The sequence below is a fragment of the Tuber melanosporum genome (genome assembly GCF_000151645.1).
Source record: "Tuber melanosporum whole genome shotgun sequence assembly, scaffold_91, strain Mel28".
Classification (NCBI taxonomy): Eukaryota; Fungi; Ascomycota; class Pezizomycetes; order Pezizales; family Tuberaceae; genus Tuber; species Tuber melanosporum.
Window position 1 is genome coordinate 289,094 of NW_003299141.1, and position 15,639 is coordinate 304,732.

Genomic DNA, 15,639 nt, shown 5'->3' on the forward strand with positions numbered 1-15,639 from the left:
TAGGTTCACCTATTAGAGCGAGGCGGGGAGGGTGATACTAGTGTTGGTATCTTATAACCTTTTCCTCTCTTTCAAATTTCCTTGTCATCGTTGTAGCGACCCAATGGCGTATTTTTCCATCACGCTTTTGTCCATTACTCAATCCCGGTAATCCCTGCATCCGTAATATCTTGGCAATTTTTTGGAGGTCTGCATCCCCCCATCTTTCATCCCGCTCAGGAGTTCACTCTTGTGGAAAATAATAATAATAGTTTACCCCCCCTCCTCTCAACTTTCATGGTCAAATTTTTTTTTGTGTGGCAGTAGTGGAATCATCTCAATTTCCATACCATCAGTGATGATAACCCCGCGCGAGCGCTGTGGCCCTCACACTACGAGTAATCTAGTGCTTGTTCACAGGAATACGGCTTGAATCTACTAGTACAGTACAGTACTAGTAACTTACACCTATAAGTATTGCGAACGAAACAACAGCCACCTTACCATCATTCTTAGGACCTGCGCCCCTTCTCTCCACCACCACCACCATCACCACCACAGCTTTTCTTTCTTTCCTTCCAACCCCCGTTCCCACGCAAAGATTACTGGATGGAGAGAAACTATACCACTGCGGTTCGCGCTATAAACGCCGACTTGCGTAAGCGCCATCGCTCACAACTGGAGGTAGTAATCCCCTGTCCGCCTCCGAAAACTGACAAGAACTCAGAAGATTTTATCTCTCTCAATTTCGAAAGTGAAAATGGGGGTGAGGGAGATGATTGTGATGGTGATGACGATGATGAGAACGACGATTGTGATGATAAGGGGGACAGCGATGGGTACTCTCCCAGTGAGGATCTAAAAACTACGCAAACTAGCATGTCGGAGGAGGATAAGGGGAGTGAATCTGAGGGCGGGATTTCTGAAAAGACTAGGTCTAAGAGGAGGAGAAAGGATCTGTCTGGCAGGAAGGGTAGTGCGATCGGAGAGAGGGAAGCAGGGGAAGAGGCTATGAAAGCAGTTGCTAGGGGCGAGAAATTGGTCACCGCTACACAAGGCATTGGCAGGAGGGCGCCCGCCGTGACTATAGAGATTAAATCATCCTCTTCGTCCTCTTCTGGAGGTGCATATCAACATGAAGATGAGGACAAAGACTCTGCGACCCGCAAAGCCCAGCAGCAGCAACAAGAACTCATATCCACTGTTGTGTCATCCCCCCCCTACTTAGCTATTACCGCGACCAGTCCCTTATCCCTTCCCTCTTCAACGTTGACCCACACCACAGGCACAAACACAAACGCAACGTTCTCCCCAAACCCAAAACCCCAATTGATAACAAAGAAAACCACAGCTGAAATCCTTCAAGGGACTAAGGACCTCCCACAGAAGGTTCTGCGGAAGCTTGCGAAAAATCAGAAACGCAGGGAAAGGCGTCGTGTGGGACATGTCCAGTGGAAGGCCTCACTTGAGCAGCAGGGGCAGGCTTCGATAGATCACCCGCGCGGGGTTAGCTTTGGTAATGTTTCTTCTGATGTTAGTGAAGTAGGGGAAGAGGAGGGTAGCGAGAGAATGACCAACGATTCTGGAGATGAGAGGTTGGAAATTAACCTCGCGCTGGGGGAGGAAGGACAAGTTGGGGTTAAGGCGGAGGAGGAGGGCGGGGAGAATTATATTTCCCTTTCAGCCACTAAGACTCCAGTATTTACTACTAGCAGACATAGCACCCTTCCGCTAAACTCACCTGGCCTCTCTTCCTCTCCGTCCCCCTCTCCCACGCCCACCCCCGCCCTCGGTGGTGGTAGCGGCGGCAGCGGCGCCCAGGACGGACACCGCCAATCGCCAGTCCCAATTGATCGTGAGACCGTTGTGTTCCAACTGCGCTACCACGCTACCTCCACCCCGCCGCCGTTCATCCACGAGGAGTCTAGACCACTATTTACGTCTACAAAAGGTATTACAGCGGCCAGCTTTCGCCTTGACGCGAAGCGCTTTGAGGAAGTGGAAGATCCTAGTAAAGGAATTACTATGGAGACAATTGTATGCGATGTTTGTTTGAGCGTTGGGCACGTGGGGCGGACTTGTCGTTTGTTGAAGGTTTTTTCTTCCCATCACTGTGGGTGAGACTAATGGCGAAGGAAGAAGGGCTAACGATAAGGCGGGTGCTGCACAGTGCGAGTATTGCGGTGTTTGGGATAAGCATTTCTCCAACGCATGTCCGGAGCTTCCGGCGAGCGAGGTATCGCTTGGGGATTATGTATGCGAGCTTCCCCCCCCACCTAACCTAACTAACTGGCCCTTCTCACAGAACTGGCGTAAACTTCCCCAAACAACCCCCTCCCCACTAACAACCACAACTGCCACTAGAGCCTCACCCACGCCCCTCCGCCCCATAAATGCCAACTGCTATCACTGCTCGGGCACCGAGCATTTCGGCGACGATTGCCCCTTCCTCCCGGCGCTCTCGCACCCGGGCATATTCTCTCTCTCTGGTGTCAACGATGGCGACTATGCGTCACAGGAATGGCTCTGTGAGAAGCAGGACCTTCTTGCAGAGCTCGAGGACAAGGCGAAGAAGCCAGCCTACGGCCGCGCTGTAAGGCCCGGGGATTATGATGTAAGCGAAGAATTCGACCCTTTTGGGGAGTACAGAGCACTGGAGAGGGAGAAGGATAGGGATAAGAGGAGGGATACTGGTGGGGGTGGCAAAATGATGATGGGGAGGAGAAGAGCCGGGGAAAGGAGCCCGTCGCCGCCCCACCGCCGTGGGTATTCGGAGTTTGATCGGTATAGGGACCGAGATAGAGACCGAAACTGGGAGCGCAATAGGGGTAGAAACTGGTGTGATCGAAGATCTGAAAGTCCACCTGTTAGACGTTCCACCGGCGTTTACTATTCCTCCTCCTCCACTGCTTCTGCTTCCGGCCCGGGCGCTAGATACAGAGATCGAGGAGTGGACTACTCCCGCGTCCCCCCACCACCATCTATTCCGCCCCCCCGCGTACAATCACCGCCGCCACCACCACCACCGCCGCCCCCGCCTACTAGTGTCCGCCACCCCATACCTTTGAGGCCGCCGGCTACCCTGAATCAAGCTCGTCGTGGTAGTGCTGCGCGGGGATGTAATAGTACTGGCGTTGGAAGGGGTGGAGGTGGAAGAGGCTTACCGTTGTCGTCGAGGAAAAGAGGGGGGGGAGGAGGGAGGGGGCCAAGGTAATTTGCTTACTTCTACTTCTGTTCCTGCATCTACTCGAGTATTTCATACATAGATGAGAGACAACATTGAGGTAATGGTAAAAATAATAAAGTAATGAATGGATGCGATAGTAATCGAATCGGAGAGCTTGGAAAATGTGTCGGTATCATTCTAGTTTAGGTGTTTCCTCTTTTTTTCATTCTTCGGGCGAGGCATCGGGTTCATTTTTTTTTCTCCTGTAAGCATCTCTTCTCTATTCGCTGTCCTGTCTTACCCCCACTGGCCGGATGTGTAGCGTAACGGCTTGATCTTCCTGTGCTGCCATGTCCTATCATTCTCAGCTTACAATTTGTTGCTTCATTCATTTCACACGCTTTCGCTTTCTCATGGATGGCACGATTTCATTTTTTGCAAATAATCTGCGGTTTCGCCACGTAGCCTGTATTCATATCACTAGCCCCATTTCGTAATGGGAGTTCATAGCTAGGTTGGCTTTTCTACGACATGTAGTCTTCTAGAGTAGAGACTCCTCGCAACACCCTCGCTAGTTTCATTCTTGCTGTTTCTTTTGTTTCTCTAGTCTCGCTGTTTGGCTCTTCGGCGTCCTTATTTCCGTCGTCATCATCGTCGAAGTCTTCCTTCACAAATGCTCTTGCTACCGCTTCCTGTATGTTGTGGTTGTTAGAAACGACTTATGGAAGAGTTGGTGGGGTTAATCACGGCCTCTTCGAGTTCTTTTCTCTCTCCTGCGCTCAGTATCTCGCAGGCGGCCACCAAATCTTCGCCTCTCGCCATCATCAGGATCAAGTCCTCTGCTCTTGACACAATTGCTGGGTGAATCCCGTTGAGTGCCGCGCAACTGTGTGTGCGGTTAACCCGTTGATTCATATCATAGCTCAACCGGTGCAGGGCGACTAACATAGTTCCGAAGCTACTGGTGCTGCGGCCCATTTCCAACTTATACATATAAGTGATCTGATCCTCCGGCTCTACAGCTTTGTGATCCAAGAGGATTTTCATCTGGGCAAATTGGAGATGAGTATGATCGATGAGCATGCCGTTCTCAGCAATCTCTAGGGACAGAATCTTAGTAATCTCTTAAAGAGGTATGGCTAAATTACTTGCCATGATAATGAGTAGCGGATATAACTTTGGGCCGATCTTTGCCGCGGTTGAGGAGATTTTCAAATACACTACAGGCCAACCCCGCCCCGTCTATGTAAACTGTTAGAATGCTCTATGGCCGAAAAACAAGACCAACCACTCGAATCTGTGCCCTTCCCAAACTCGTCAATAATCAAAAGGCTTCGTCTCGTGGCGAGTCTCAGTGAGCTGGAAATTTGTTGGAGATCGATCATAAACGCGCTTTGAGTCTTCAAAGAAATTAGCACTCCACAACTGAGGGTATATCTAATACACTTCATGCCTTAGAGACACTTTCTCTCGTTTGTATCCGAGTCAATATCTTGTCCGTCAAGCCAATCACAGCACCCCTCGCGGGTACAAAACTGCCAATGTGGGCCATGTAAACAATTAGTGCGACCTGTTTCAGGTAAACACTCTTCCCCGAGTAATTAGGGCCAGTAAGGAGCATCATGCTAGGCGCATTTTCTCCATCTCCGTTAGAAATATCTGCTCTTGATCTTTCCGCGCTCCTCGGGCCTCCATTGTCGGGTGCTTCAACCACCACTTCTCCCAATGTCCCTTCTCCCCCAGCAACGAGTGTATCATTCTCAATATATGCAGAGACGCAAAGCTCTTGTAGTGGATGCCTATGTATCTTTCTTAGCCGGTCTCCATGTCGGTTGGTAAGGCTAGAATGAGACTAACCGGCCGCCTTTAATATTGATCACATTGTCTGTGACGATAACTGGACATGTAAATTTATACCTTTCCGCAGCTTCGGCCATAGCTAAGAGACTGCCACATTCAATTGTCAACAATATCTATAGGTTTGCTAATCCACCTTAACTCACCAATCAAGCTCTGCGCAGACCATCGCGCAACTGGCAAGTGCAACGTCATGTTGTAGCACTCGGCATTTCATAGCATGAACTAATTCTATTTCTCTGTCTTTGAATCATTAAATATCACTCGGGAAACAGGGAATTTGGTGCTGCTAAAGCTTACCACATACACGTCCATACAAATCTCCGAAGTAGTCATCCAGATCTCTCATTTGTGGGTTCTTATAGTACCAGTTGGTCTCGGTGCAGAACTGAAGGTCCCATCCCTCTTGGGCGTATGCAGGCCCTCCCGAGGGGTCGTTGAGCAGTCCATGTGTAGTGTTGCCAGTGCCCTGTGCAGGGATGACAATCAAGTATCCAATTTGTGGAAAGAATATAACGTTCAAGGATGTTGCAACGTCAAGCGGCATGTCTCTGGCAATGTCTCTGGCGACTGTGCCTAACATGTCTCCCAACCCATCGTACAATCGCTTCATTTCGTCTAGCTCTTCATCTATGTTTCGCTGTATTACCACACGATGCAAAGCAACTGATTCCTCAAAGTCAATGGTTTCGGTGATCATTTGCCCAACCTCTTGGAGTGAGGGTACGTTAAAGTTTTCAGCGACCTTAGGGGTATTAGTGAGGGCCTATGTGGGGTTTTTCAAGTGACCGACCTTCTTGATTATTTGCAATCCTCCGATTCCGCTCATCTCCTCTAAGCAGGTCTTGATCTTGAGAGCGTAAAAACAAAATTGTTGGAGAGCACTCCATTCCCCACTCCGACCTTCCCGGCCTGGACCCTTTCTTAAACCAGCGAGTATCTTTGGAATGTTCTTAATTTTTCGTATGCTTTTGCCAATTACCTGTGTCATGTGAGAGACATCGGGCCTTAAAAAAGCTGAAATAGAGTCCTGCCGTTCGTTGATAGCTTCTATAGAAAGCGACGGCCGTAGAAACCATTGCTTCAGCATAGTATGCCCTAAGGGGGAGCGGGTCAAGTTCATTATTCCTAAAGTCAAGTTAGGGCCAATCGGGAAATACCACCTTCTAGGTAGAGTTTAGGTACCAAAGAGTGAGAGCCCTTCTTTCCCCCGCCCATGGGGACCTTGCATTAGGAAATTTGGATGCGACTCGTCCTCAAATATCTGGAGAGCACACATTGTATCGGCATTGACAAACCTAAACCTATTAGTAGCCCTCCCACTCAAGGACGGGCTTAAGGGTCACAATTACTCACATGGTGTTATTCATGCTCCACATCTCGAGATTTGCCACAGAAACTACTCTATCAGTCAGCGATGTTGCTGCCTGTTTCCTCTGCAAATAGGTCAAAACAGCCCCAGAGCATCCAACGCTGATCCTGCTATCAACGTTGACCCAGCCGGCAAGCCGGAGTAAGTTTCCACGTCTTTTCTGGTCTGTGGTTATGTCGTGAATATCGCCCGGAGTCTGGAGAGTTAGAATTGGACCGTCTGCTTGCCCGATTTTTATGGAGATTAATTTGTTCCTTGCTGCCTCGTAGGAAAATTCTCCGGTCGGGCGAATGGAGATGTAATACGGGGTCGCATATTCATCTTCCCTTGGCATTAGTATCTCGTGGCCTAGGAATCACTAATGGATACCTTTATATTCGGGATTCAAAGTCTTCTCCAGAGTCTCATTAAACCGGGAAGCAATCAGCAAAACAGTGGGCTTGATCTGGAACTTAACTGCCCTCTTATCAGTCCGTAGTTGGGGTGTCAAGGGGTTGTAACTTACGAGCTTCCAAACATTCAGAGGTTGGTAGTTCGATATCCTCCATCAAGCTCAACCTCTGATCCACCATCGAGTAAAATGCGCAACCAATCTTCCGGCTCTTGTAATCAACTGCCATGATCACACCTTCTGAGTCTTCATCCTCGTCGCCGTCCTCGCCTTCATCGTCTATATCGGGCAGACTGTAATTATCACTCTCACTGCCCCTCTGGTGGTAGTAACTCTGACTGTCACTCTGACCCTGGTTCTGGTTCTGGTGGCGGTTCTGGTTCCTGGCTTGTGAGTAAGTTTGGCTCCGACTGTGCTGAAGGCTTCTATTCTGACCTTGGCGGGAGATACGAGAGGAGGGATGCGGATATTGTGCCATCTGTGGATATGGAGAGGGAGGGGACGATGCAGATGAAGAGGAGCTAGGTAGGCCCTCGCGGGGATATGGTGCTGAAGCAAATGCTACTGAACGGCGAGGTGCTCGTGGCATGGCTTATGATTGTGTGGGCAAAGATGATCCATGTGTCCATGGTTTAGGGGGTTATGAATGGACGTACATGGGTGCTGATGTTTTCCTAGTGGCTAAGTACTCGTGGGAACATATGGTGCTTATCGTGGTAGTTCAGTGGATTCACTTTGGGATATCGTAACTAATCCCCTTTCAGAGCAATTAGATCACCAAATGCAATAGATGGCTAACTTAGACATTGTACTTCTCAAGGGAAGTAGGATACTGCTGGGTCAAAGAAGGGGTATCAGATGTATACACTGTATCAGCAGCTTCCCACCCCCATGGGCCCACTACAAACCCATAGTCCGGGTTGACACTTTTGCTGGCCCAAATACTATACTTGTATTCCCTTCAGCTCACTATTGCCCGGCCTTGATGGGTGAGGGGGGTCCCACGCAAAGCTCCCCAAAGTATTGCTTAGAAGAATGGGTAAATAGTCTCGAGCGTTGGCAAAGAGCCTGGCTACGATATTGGGTGGGTTTCGTCTCGGCCTATCACTAGACGAGCAAGTGTTAGTGTATCGCACAGATTGTCACTCGTTCTTCAATCTTCTCGCCTCTAGCGTCCTCAGTGGACCCTTCCCCTTTCCCCAATAGCATGGGCACGGATATTTTATGGTTGGTAGAAGATATTCTGATAAGTTATCTGGAAAAATTCAATAAACACCAAGCGGGCAGTCAGGCGCCCTCACTGGACAGCCACAGTAAATCACAGCTAGAGGCTGATTGCAGCCATTGTGCCTTGGCTTTACCATCGTGGTTCCATGTGTCTTTGCTCCGTCTAGGGTTATTATCTGGGATTATACAAAAATCTCACAACGCCTCGCGGGTTTCTCCTTCTTGGAATGCCTCCACCTCGTGCCTTCATGATATTTCACCGTCTCGGGGGGGGATAAAAAAACGGTAAACGAGGAAAAGCACCGCTCCTTACCTTCTCCAATTTCCCTAGAGGGAGAGAGGGAAACTGCTAGCTCTAGAAGCACAGCATCATACTCGTACAGCTGTTAACATTATATGGCAGTTTTGTCTTGGTGGTATTGGTAAGTTAGATAGTATCATAAATATTCTTCTCAACAAGCATGTATGATAGGCACAAACCGGTCGAAGCTAGGGCACAGGGCAGTCATGACGGGTGTGGCCTCCCTCCCCCAAAACCTTAGTTTTTCGGCGATTATCTCCTCACCAGTCAACGGGCAGTCCCGCCTTTTCAGCCGCATACCCATATCATACCGGTACTTGAGTGCTGCGCTCCAATGCTCGAGCATGATACATATCTTTTATGCGGCGCAACGCAACCCTGTCTGAGTGCGGAAGGCCACACGTTGACAACTAACAACCGTGCGATATCGTCTCATCGCATCTCCGCATCGCATCTCCACCTGTTTGTTATACTCCTGAGAGAAAACTATCTATTTGACCAAGTTGGAACTAAGATCGACTCGGGAGCTCATCAGCTCGTCAGCTCATCTATTCTTTCACCAGTATTCAACTTTGAAGATCCTGGCTTTACAAACGGTTTAAGTTTTCAGCTTACGACCACGATTAGCTTGCTTGCCTTCCCTTTCTCTGCACTCTTTCCAGGGAGCTGTGATGATGGTTGTCGACGAACTTGACCCCCCGCCAAAGTTTGATACTTTGGCGTTGCTGTTCTCGCATTATACTGTCGTTACTGAACTTGCAAAGATGATTACTACCGGCGACTGTATGTGGTTTCTTGTTTGTTTGTCTTTTGTTCTACTTGTCCGACTTTCTCGGTAATGTCGGTTAGGCGGAAGAGGAGGGATCGAGCTGACAAACAACATAGTGATACAGCTATCGCGCACATCGAGTACCATCCGCGAAACTCTGCTCCAGTCGCGGGCACACTGGGAACGTCTGGTTAGCCTAACGAGTCTGGATTGTTCCGAGAGAGACCACATAAAGGGCGAGAAAATCAAGGGTTGCAGGATCTGTTCTATGCCTGTCTGCGAAGTGGGTTTTTCCCCTCATAATAACAACTCACAACTCGCCGTTATTACATAAGCTGACACAGCGAATACAGACATGCATAGTCCGCGCCGACTTCTTTGGCCAGAACGGCACTTACTCCAACCGCATTCGTACATTCTGCGACACCTGTTGGTCTGCCACAGACTTCTCCGACACGGACCTGACCCCGCAAGATCTCGTCAACTACGCCGCGCCAGTGCTGTGCGAGTGTGTTGCCAAGGACGGATGGTTATGCTCTTCCTGCCGAGCCATCGAGCGCTCCGAGCTAGTCTACAACAAACGGGTATGCGCCACCGACGGTTGCGATAACCCGCATAATTCGTCCGAGAAGCATCGTGTGTGCACGTGGTGTCAGCACCCGCTACCTGCCGCCTGGAGGCCAACGGGAGAGCCGAATGTTCTGGGCAGACGTATATTTAACGAGGATGGGACAGTTAGGGTAGATTCTGCGGATGATAGCCTGGAAGATGGTGGCTCCGCGTCTCCCATGGAGGATAGAGGGTTGAGGAGAGCGAAGAGTACGGATAAGATTGCTGGGTGGGATCAAGAGGATGAGGACTCGAAGGCTAGGTATAAAGAGGCGTGGTTGAAGAAGGGAGCTAGGGAGCGGGAAAGGGATAGGGAGCATCAGAGTGAGAGTAGTGGTTCCAGTCAGCGGGAAGGAAGAAAGGCATTTGTCATCGCTAGTGAAGTTGGGGATGATGATGGTGCTGGCCAAAAAGAAGAACAGGGATCTTCAGATGATGAGCCTTCGGAGGGAATGGGAAATCCGCCGCCTTATAGCGGGTCCTAGAGCTCGGGGGCTGTTTCCCGGATCTGTATCGTAGCTTGTCCGCTGATATCGGAATGGCTAATGGATTTTGTTTTAGTGAAAATTGGTTTGCGGGCGATTTTTTTTTGATCTTTGGTTCTATGTGCAATATGGCTGGGAAAATCTTCTGGGTGGTATGCAGGTATCGCATATGCATACCTTAGTAGACATGACTGGTGTCATAGTTTGTCACTCGACTAAACGTTTTGGCTAGATCTTCCTTGGACAGTTAGTTCGGAATACGCACTATGGATCTATCTTACACTACGAGTACTTGGGGCGTGGGCTGCTCGGGGAGGCTGGGGGGTAGGTGGATATGTAACCTGCTCAAATGCTTGAGGACGTTGATCTTAGTGATGGTATCTCCACGTAATACCCTCCCAAGAGGAATGCCGAGCGACAACCCAATCGTGAGTGTCCGATAAAGTCCCGAAAGTGCCCGTCTCAGAACCTGTGGCTAAGTGCTGTTCTAAGAATATGCGGTGGCGCACCTACAGTGCGTTGCCTCATGGCTTTCCCCACATGCTACCTTATCAGCTCCGCTAATCCGCCAATCTTCCTCCGACTCCCTCTCCATCGTTTCCTCCCTCCATTCTCCCCTCTGGGCCTCCAGTCAATCCATCTCATGACATTATCCGAAACTCATCTCACCAGCTATCCTCAAGATGAGAACCTTTGAAGTACTTCTACCCCGCACCGTTCTCCCTCAGGCCCTCCCAGATTCTGCCGGTGGTCTTCAGCCCCTCACGAGCCCGGATCACCTCCGTATAAAGGAGTACAACCGGCCACTGACCGCCACGTTCTTTGCCCTTGGGACAATCCTCTGCATTGTCTTGGCTCTCTCGCTGATATTCTGCTGCGCAGCGAGACTAGCCGGACAAATTCACGGGCGCCGCAGGGTGCGTGTGCGTCAGAGGCAGAGACTCACCTCGGGCAGGAGGAGAGTGATGCGGACACTGGAGGTGCTGAGGAGGGGAGAGGGGCTGAAGAAGCAGACTGGGATTAGGGCCGGAATAGCGGTGGTAGTGGCTGAGGAGGGGGAGAGGAAAGAGGGTAAGGGGGACAATGTTGGTGATAGCGGTGGTTGTGGTGATGGGGAGGGGTCAGGGAAGGATTTGGAGAAAGGAGGGGGAAAAGGAGGGGGAGGGGGAGGGTGGAGTGAGTGGGATGCTGGTAGGGATGAGGAATTACCAGAGTATGATCCAGTCGGATTCAACGAAAAGGGAGAAATGATCGATGCTCCGTGCCCCGCCTATCTCCCAAGGCTTAAGTCCGTGGGCAATGGGTCTGATGATGGGCGTGGGGGTATGTTGATGAAGGAGAAGACCCCGTGGAAGTGGTGTAGGAGTAGGAGGGGATAGGAGGGGGGGGGGGTCAGGATATGTAGGTTATGGGTGGCGATGATGATAGGGTCTTAGGGAAGGGGAGAGGAGAGTATTTTTTGAATTTTAAGCCCGTTTTGGTGCGCTAGCTTTTTTGTAGGGGTTTCCAAACTGCGTTTTGTTAGGTGTGCCAAACCCCGGTTTCTAGAATATGCGTTTCCAGACACCTTAAGGAACTACAATATCATAATATTAGGATATTATGAGGTGAAGGAAAAAGGAGTATGATAGTCATTGTACTTGGGCTTATACCCTGAAGGAGGAGAGGAGAAAATAATAATATATTGTTATAGGGCATGATGATATGATACCGGTAATATTATCATCATAAAAGGAATCCAATAATATCTTAAGCTCCATGTCACTGTCTTCTCAAACTGTGAATTATATGACTTTCAAATAACACTGCCAAACGCTACGGACCTTACGAAAGTTGGCGTGCCAAACAAGCCCTTAGTCTTGGTAGTGAGGTTAAAGGCCGACCACCACGATATTCAGATCAGTTTATATCAGTTATCGGTGCAAGTCTTTTTAAAACGTGGCGGGAGTTACCGCACTTCATGTGCTGATAGAACGTGAGGATCTGTTGCAGGTACGGTAGACCGATCCCCACAGCGATCCAGGCGCATAGCATAGCACATGTGTTGATACTGGTATTCGAGTATGGTACTCGGGGGGCGTGCGAAAGTGATTGGTGGCAGTGGGCTAGTATGAACGACCCCAGGCATCGGCAATAGAGCTGCAATAATAGACAATGAGGGCTGGTTTCTCTCGGGAACGGTGCCATATAATCATTCCCCCTGAAATATACTTGAGGCATCCCTTCAAGTTTACTGAAGTTGTTGGTGACGAAGCTTAATCGGAGCCAACTGGGATACTTCCATCAGTTTGCGGTGACGCCAAGATATAAGTTACTAATCACCTCCATCCCCCCCCACTGTGTCCCACACCGGTACTGTTACCGCAAACCCTTATTCCACTATTTCGGCGAGCTCTGTGATCTTCGCATTCGGAGTTCGAAGAGGGGTTACAAGTAGCGTTTCCCTGACATGATAAGATCAGCGGCTGCTACTGGACGGGTTGGACCCCATTAACCGGTATTCGCAATTCTCTTAGCCTGTTAAAATAAACCTATCGTGGGCTGACGGGCTGGTTTCCACTGATAAACTGATGCCGGTAGTCTACGAGTAGTGGATCATAGTGTAAGGGTTTTCACGGCACCGGTATCATAGTAGTATGATACTGCACCGTACTGTACATTGGGGTGTGAATGCCGAGGTCACCCTCGTAGTACTGTACGATACATGTTTGAGCTTATGATATCGGTTGCTCGCTTCCGCAACCTTACTCGGCATTACTCTGCTCTTCCTCCTTCCCTACCTTGAACCCTTCTTCCCCACCATTGCTAGAACCTACGCACACGCGCACGATACAGTCGGGATGTCTCAAGCATACAACCACTTCAACGTAACGTTTCCAGCGCCTTACGTAGCTCACGTAGAAATAAACCGACCTGAGAAGCTCAATGCATTCTACCAAGAGTACCTACCTGCATCCTTACCCCCCTCCACCAGTATTCCACCCCCAGGACTAAGTATCATGCAGAATGTGGCTGGAATACGCCAAAGTGTTCAACACACTCTCGCACTCCCCGGACGTGCGTTCCATAATCCTCTCGGGCGCGGGGTCAACTTTTACTACAGGCCTGGACATCCAAAAAACAAATCTCGCCTTTCCCGGTAGCGACGGTGCGCGCAAAGCTTGGGGGATTAGGCGCAGCGTGGTCGAACTCCAAGAATGCGTTTCTGCGTCGGAGAAGTGTGAAAAACGTTCCTTACCCTCCTCACCCTGCTCCTTGGGAGAGCCAAAGCTAACCCCCAGGCAAAATCCTAGCCGTAATTTGTGTCCTCCACGGCTTCTGCCTGGGCCTCGCTATCGACATAGCCTGCGCAACGGACATCCGCATCTCAAGCGCGGACGCCAAACTAGCCGTGAAAGAGGTGGATATAGGGCTAGCCGCGGACGTCGGCACACTGTCTCGCCTGCCAAAGGTCGTCGGGTCCCTCTCCTGGGTGAAAGACGTTGCCTTCTCTGCGCGCATGTTCAACCCGCAGGAGGCGCTCCGCGTGGGCTTTGTCAGCGCCGTCGAGAGTGATAAGGCTGCTGCTGTTAACAAAGCGATCGAGATGGCAAGCCTGATTGCTGCTAAAAGCCCTGTTGCTGTGCAGGGGACCAAGGCGATTGTGAACTGGAGTGTTGATCGTACGGTTGCGGATGGACTAGCCTACACGCAGGCATGGAATGCGGCCGCTTTGCAGACGGAGGATGTCGGCGAGGCGGTTGGGGGTACGCTGGGGAAAAGGAAGACGAGGTTCGAGAAGTTGTAGATTGGAATACGTGTGTGTGCATGGGGGGGGGGCTGGATAGAGGTAAAGGTGTTGTCTGAAAATGGGTTGTGATCCTGTGTATTCTAGTAGCCTAGCAAACCACGATATTGGGTTCTCCAAGTGTCTGGACCGCTCTACTCGTACCAGATTCAGCGAGCGACGGATCCAGAAATGCACCTCTCATACTGTCTCAGAATACTGTTCGAGTACATTTCTTTTCGGTCACCTCCCCCACTATCGCTACTTTCTATGCCCGAACATCGCCCTGATACTTAGACCCATTTGCCATTCCCTATTCTATATCCCCATCACTTTCCTGCATTTGGAGACCAACTTTCTTTGGCGGTCATACCTCCCATCCAACTTGGACTATGTGGTAATTCTGGATTGAAGTTGTACTTCTTGCTTGATTGATGCTCTACCGGGGGGCTATCAGGCCATTCTTATGCTACTCAAGAGTGCACTACAACTGCCTATGACATATACCTAGCATGCAAGAAAAAAGAAAAACAAGAATAAGAATACAACATAGCCAAGTGGTAAAGAGGAAGGAAACGTGAGCAAGATAACCAAACTAGTACTATAATAGAGTTTCCAAGGAAACTCGGTAGTAGTCAACTGTGTAATAAGCTCCATTGCATAATGAACCTATATTAAAATATTCTGTGGTAGTGAATGACAAAACCAATATATATTTGAAAGTCATATTATAACTGTTAGGTGGAGACAACCTGTAAAGATACAGAGTTGTCTAGGCTAACTAAGATTCGTTTCTGTAGACGGAGATTGTCTAGGAAGGCTTAAAATATATATACTTGTTTCTTTTATAACTACTAAGAATAAGGTGAAGTAGGTAAAGTAGAATAGAATGGTAAAGACAATGTTATATTTTTAAGGTCTCTTCTCTATTGCTTTATGATGTCTAAAAGCTTGTAAGGCACTTTGATATTTATATTGCGCATCAGAGTATTCGTGGACTACATTTATCTATTATATAAAATATGTACCTCTCTGGTTGTAACTTACAACGTCAGGTATTCTTCAAAGGTGTGAACACCTGGAGACCCTGAAAATCACCACACCCTCTTTGCTAATTACGATATTGCTAACTTGGAACTATACTATTACCGATAGTAATTATCTGATCTTTGGAGTCATTAGACTTATGGCATAGTTTACAAGTTGAACTGAGTTGGCCTCAATTGTCTCCCTTATCGACAAAATGATCAGTTTCATCTGTGGGTTGTATTTGTAGAGATAGTCTCAATTTCAACCTTCCATGGTCGCCTGACTTTTATCTTCCATAACTCCGGATCCAATTGACAGATATCTTCTGGATTATTTCCAACTAATTTGCAGGAAGCTATTCTACCGGATTGCTAGATAATACCTTAGTTGGCAATCCTAGATTGCTCTAGATAATAGGGTTTCAATCGCCATTCTAGTTTTGGAAATTATTTCTACAACTACAATGCACTCCAGGGCAGAGTTGTAACACTCTGTATACTCTACTGGCTTCTGTAGTAGTGTTTCTTAGAGTTCTAGACTGTTTTAGTTATTATAGAGTGGGTGTGAATGTATTGGTCTCTTGTAGAGATCCTTTAACATTTGATATCATATCTTTATGTGAAAATATCCTATTACTTGCCGCCCATACAAAGGTCTCATATCTTTGAAGCCTAGTAACTCTCTGAAT

General features: G+C 48.9%; 4 protein-coding genes; 3 read left to right on the top strand and 1 right to left on the bottom strand.

Annotated features, from left to right (window-relative positions):
- Positions 1-268: 268 nt before the first annotated feature.
- On the top strand, positions 269-3,963 carry GSTUM_00011878001 (uncharacterized protein). XM_002842204.2 has 2 exons: positions 269-2,073; positions 2,135-3,963. The coding sequence occupies exons 1-2, from the start codon at positions 589-591 to the stop codon at positions 3,191-3,193; spliced, it is 2,544 nt and encodes an 847-aa protein (XP_002842250.1). The 5' UTR covers positions 269-588; the 3' UTR covers positions 3,194-3,963.
- Positions 3,964-3,975: 12 nt separating this feature from the next.
- On the bottom strand, positions 3,976-7,243 carry GSTUM_00011879001 (uncharacterized protein; the record flags this gene model as incomplete). Its single annotated transcript, XM_002842205.1, has 13 exons — positions 3,976-4,031; positions 4,092-4,112; positions 4,254-4,267; positions 4,378-4,387; positions 4,434-4,562; positions 4,610-4,944; positions 5,003-5,092; positions 5,149-5,245; positions 5,303-5,747; positions 5,796-6,130; positions 6,188-6,300; positions 6,359-6,695; positions 6,880-7,243. 13 exons carry the CDS (start codon positions 7,241-7,243, stop codon positions 3,976-3,978), a joined length of 2,346 nt encoding a protein of 781 aa, XP_002842251.1.
- A 1,512-nt stretch (positions 7,244-8,755) lies between these two features.
- GSTUM_00011880001 (uncharacterized protein) lies at positions 8,756-10,315 on the top strand. XM_002842206.2 has 3 exons: positions 8,756-9,076; positions 9,179-9,345; positions 9,416-10,315. Exons 1-3 carry the CDS (start codon positions 8,968-8,970, stop codon positions 10,154-10,156), a joined length of 1,017 nt encoding a protein of 338 aa, XP_002842252.1. The 5' UTR covers positions 8,756-8,967; the 3' UTR covers positions 10,157-10,315.
- Positions 10,316-12,951: 2,636 nt separating this feature from the next.
- Positions 12,952-14,009, top strand: GSTUM_00011881001 (uncharacterized protein). XM_002842207.2 has 3 exons: positions 12,952-13,097; positions 13,162-13,385; positions 13,450-14,009. The coding sequence occupies exons 1-3, from the start codon at positions 12,997-12,999 to the stop codon at positions 13,941-13,943; spliced, it is 819 nt and encodes a 272-aa protein (XP_002842253.1). The 5' UTR covers positions 12,952-12,996; the 3' UTR covers positions 13,944-14,009.
- Positions 14,010-15,639: the final 1,630 nt, after the last annotated feature.

Bases quoted from the DNA above. Each gene is read 5' to 3' on its own strand.
- GSTUM_00011878001 (XM_002842204.2), top strand. From the start codon at position 589: ATGGAGAGAAACTATACCACTGCGGTTCGCGCTATAAACGCCGACTTG. The intron at 2,074-2,134 runs GTTTTTTCTTCC...GCTAACGATAAG, and splicing joins GGACTTGTCGTTTGTTGAAG to GCGGGTGCTGCACAGTGCGA.
- GSTUM_00011880001 (XM_002842206.2), top strand. From the start codon at position 8,968: ATGGTTGTCGACGAACTTGACCCCCCGCCAAAGTTTGATACTTTGGCG. The intron at 9,077-9,178 runs GTATGTGGTTTC...CAAACAACATAG, and splicing joins GATGATTACTACCGGCGACT to TGATACAGCTATCGCGCACA. The intron at 9,346-9,415 runs GTGGGTTTTTCC...CAGCGAATACAG, and splicing joins GTTCTATGCCTGTCTGCGAA to ACATGCATAGTCCGCGCCGA.
- GSTUM_00011881001 (XM_002842207.2), top strand. From the start codon at position 12,997: ATGTCTCAAGCATACAACCACTTCAACGTAACGTTTCCAGCGCCTTAC. The intron at 13,098-13,161 runs GTACCTACCTGC...AGTATCATGCAG, and splicing joins CTCAATGCATTCTACCAAGA to AATGTGGCTGGAATACGCCA. The intron at 13,386-13,449 runs GTTCCTTACCCT...GCAAAATCCTAG, and splicing joins GTCGGAGAAGTGTGAAAAAC to CCGTAATTTGTGTCCTCCAC.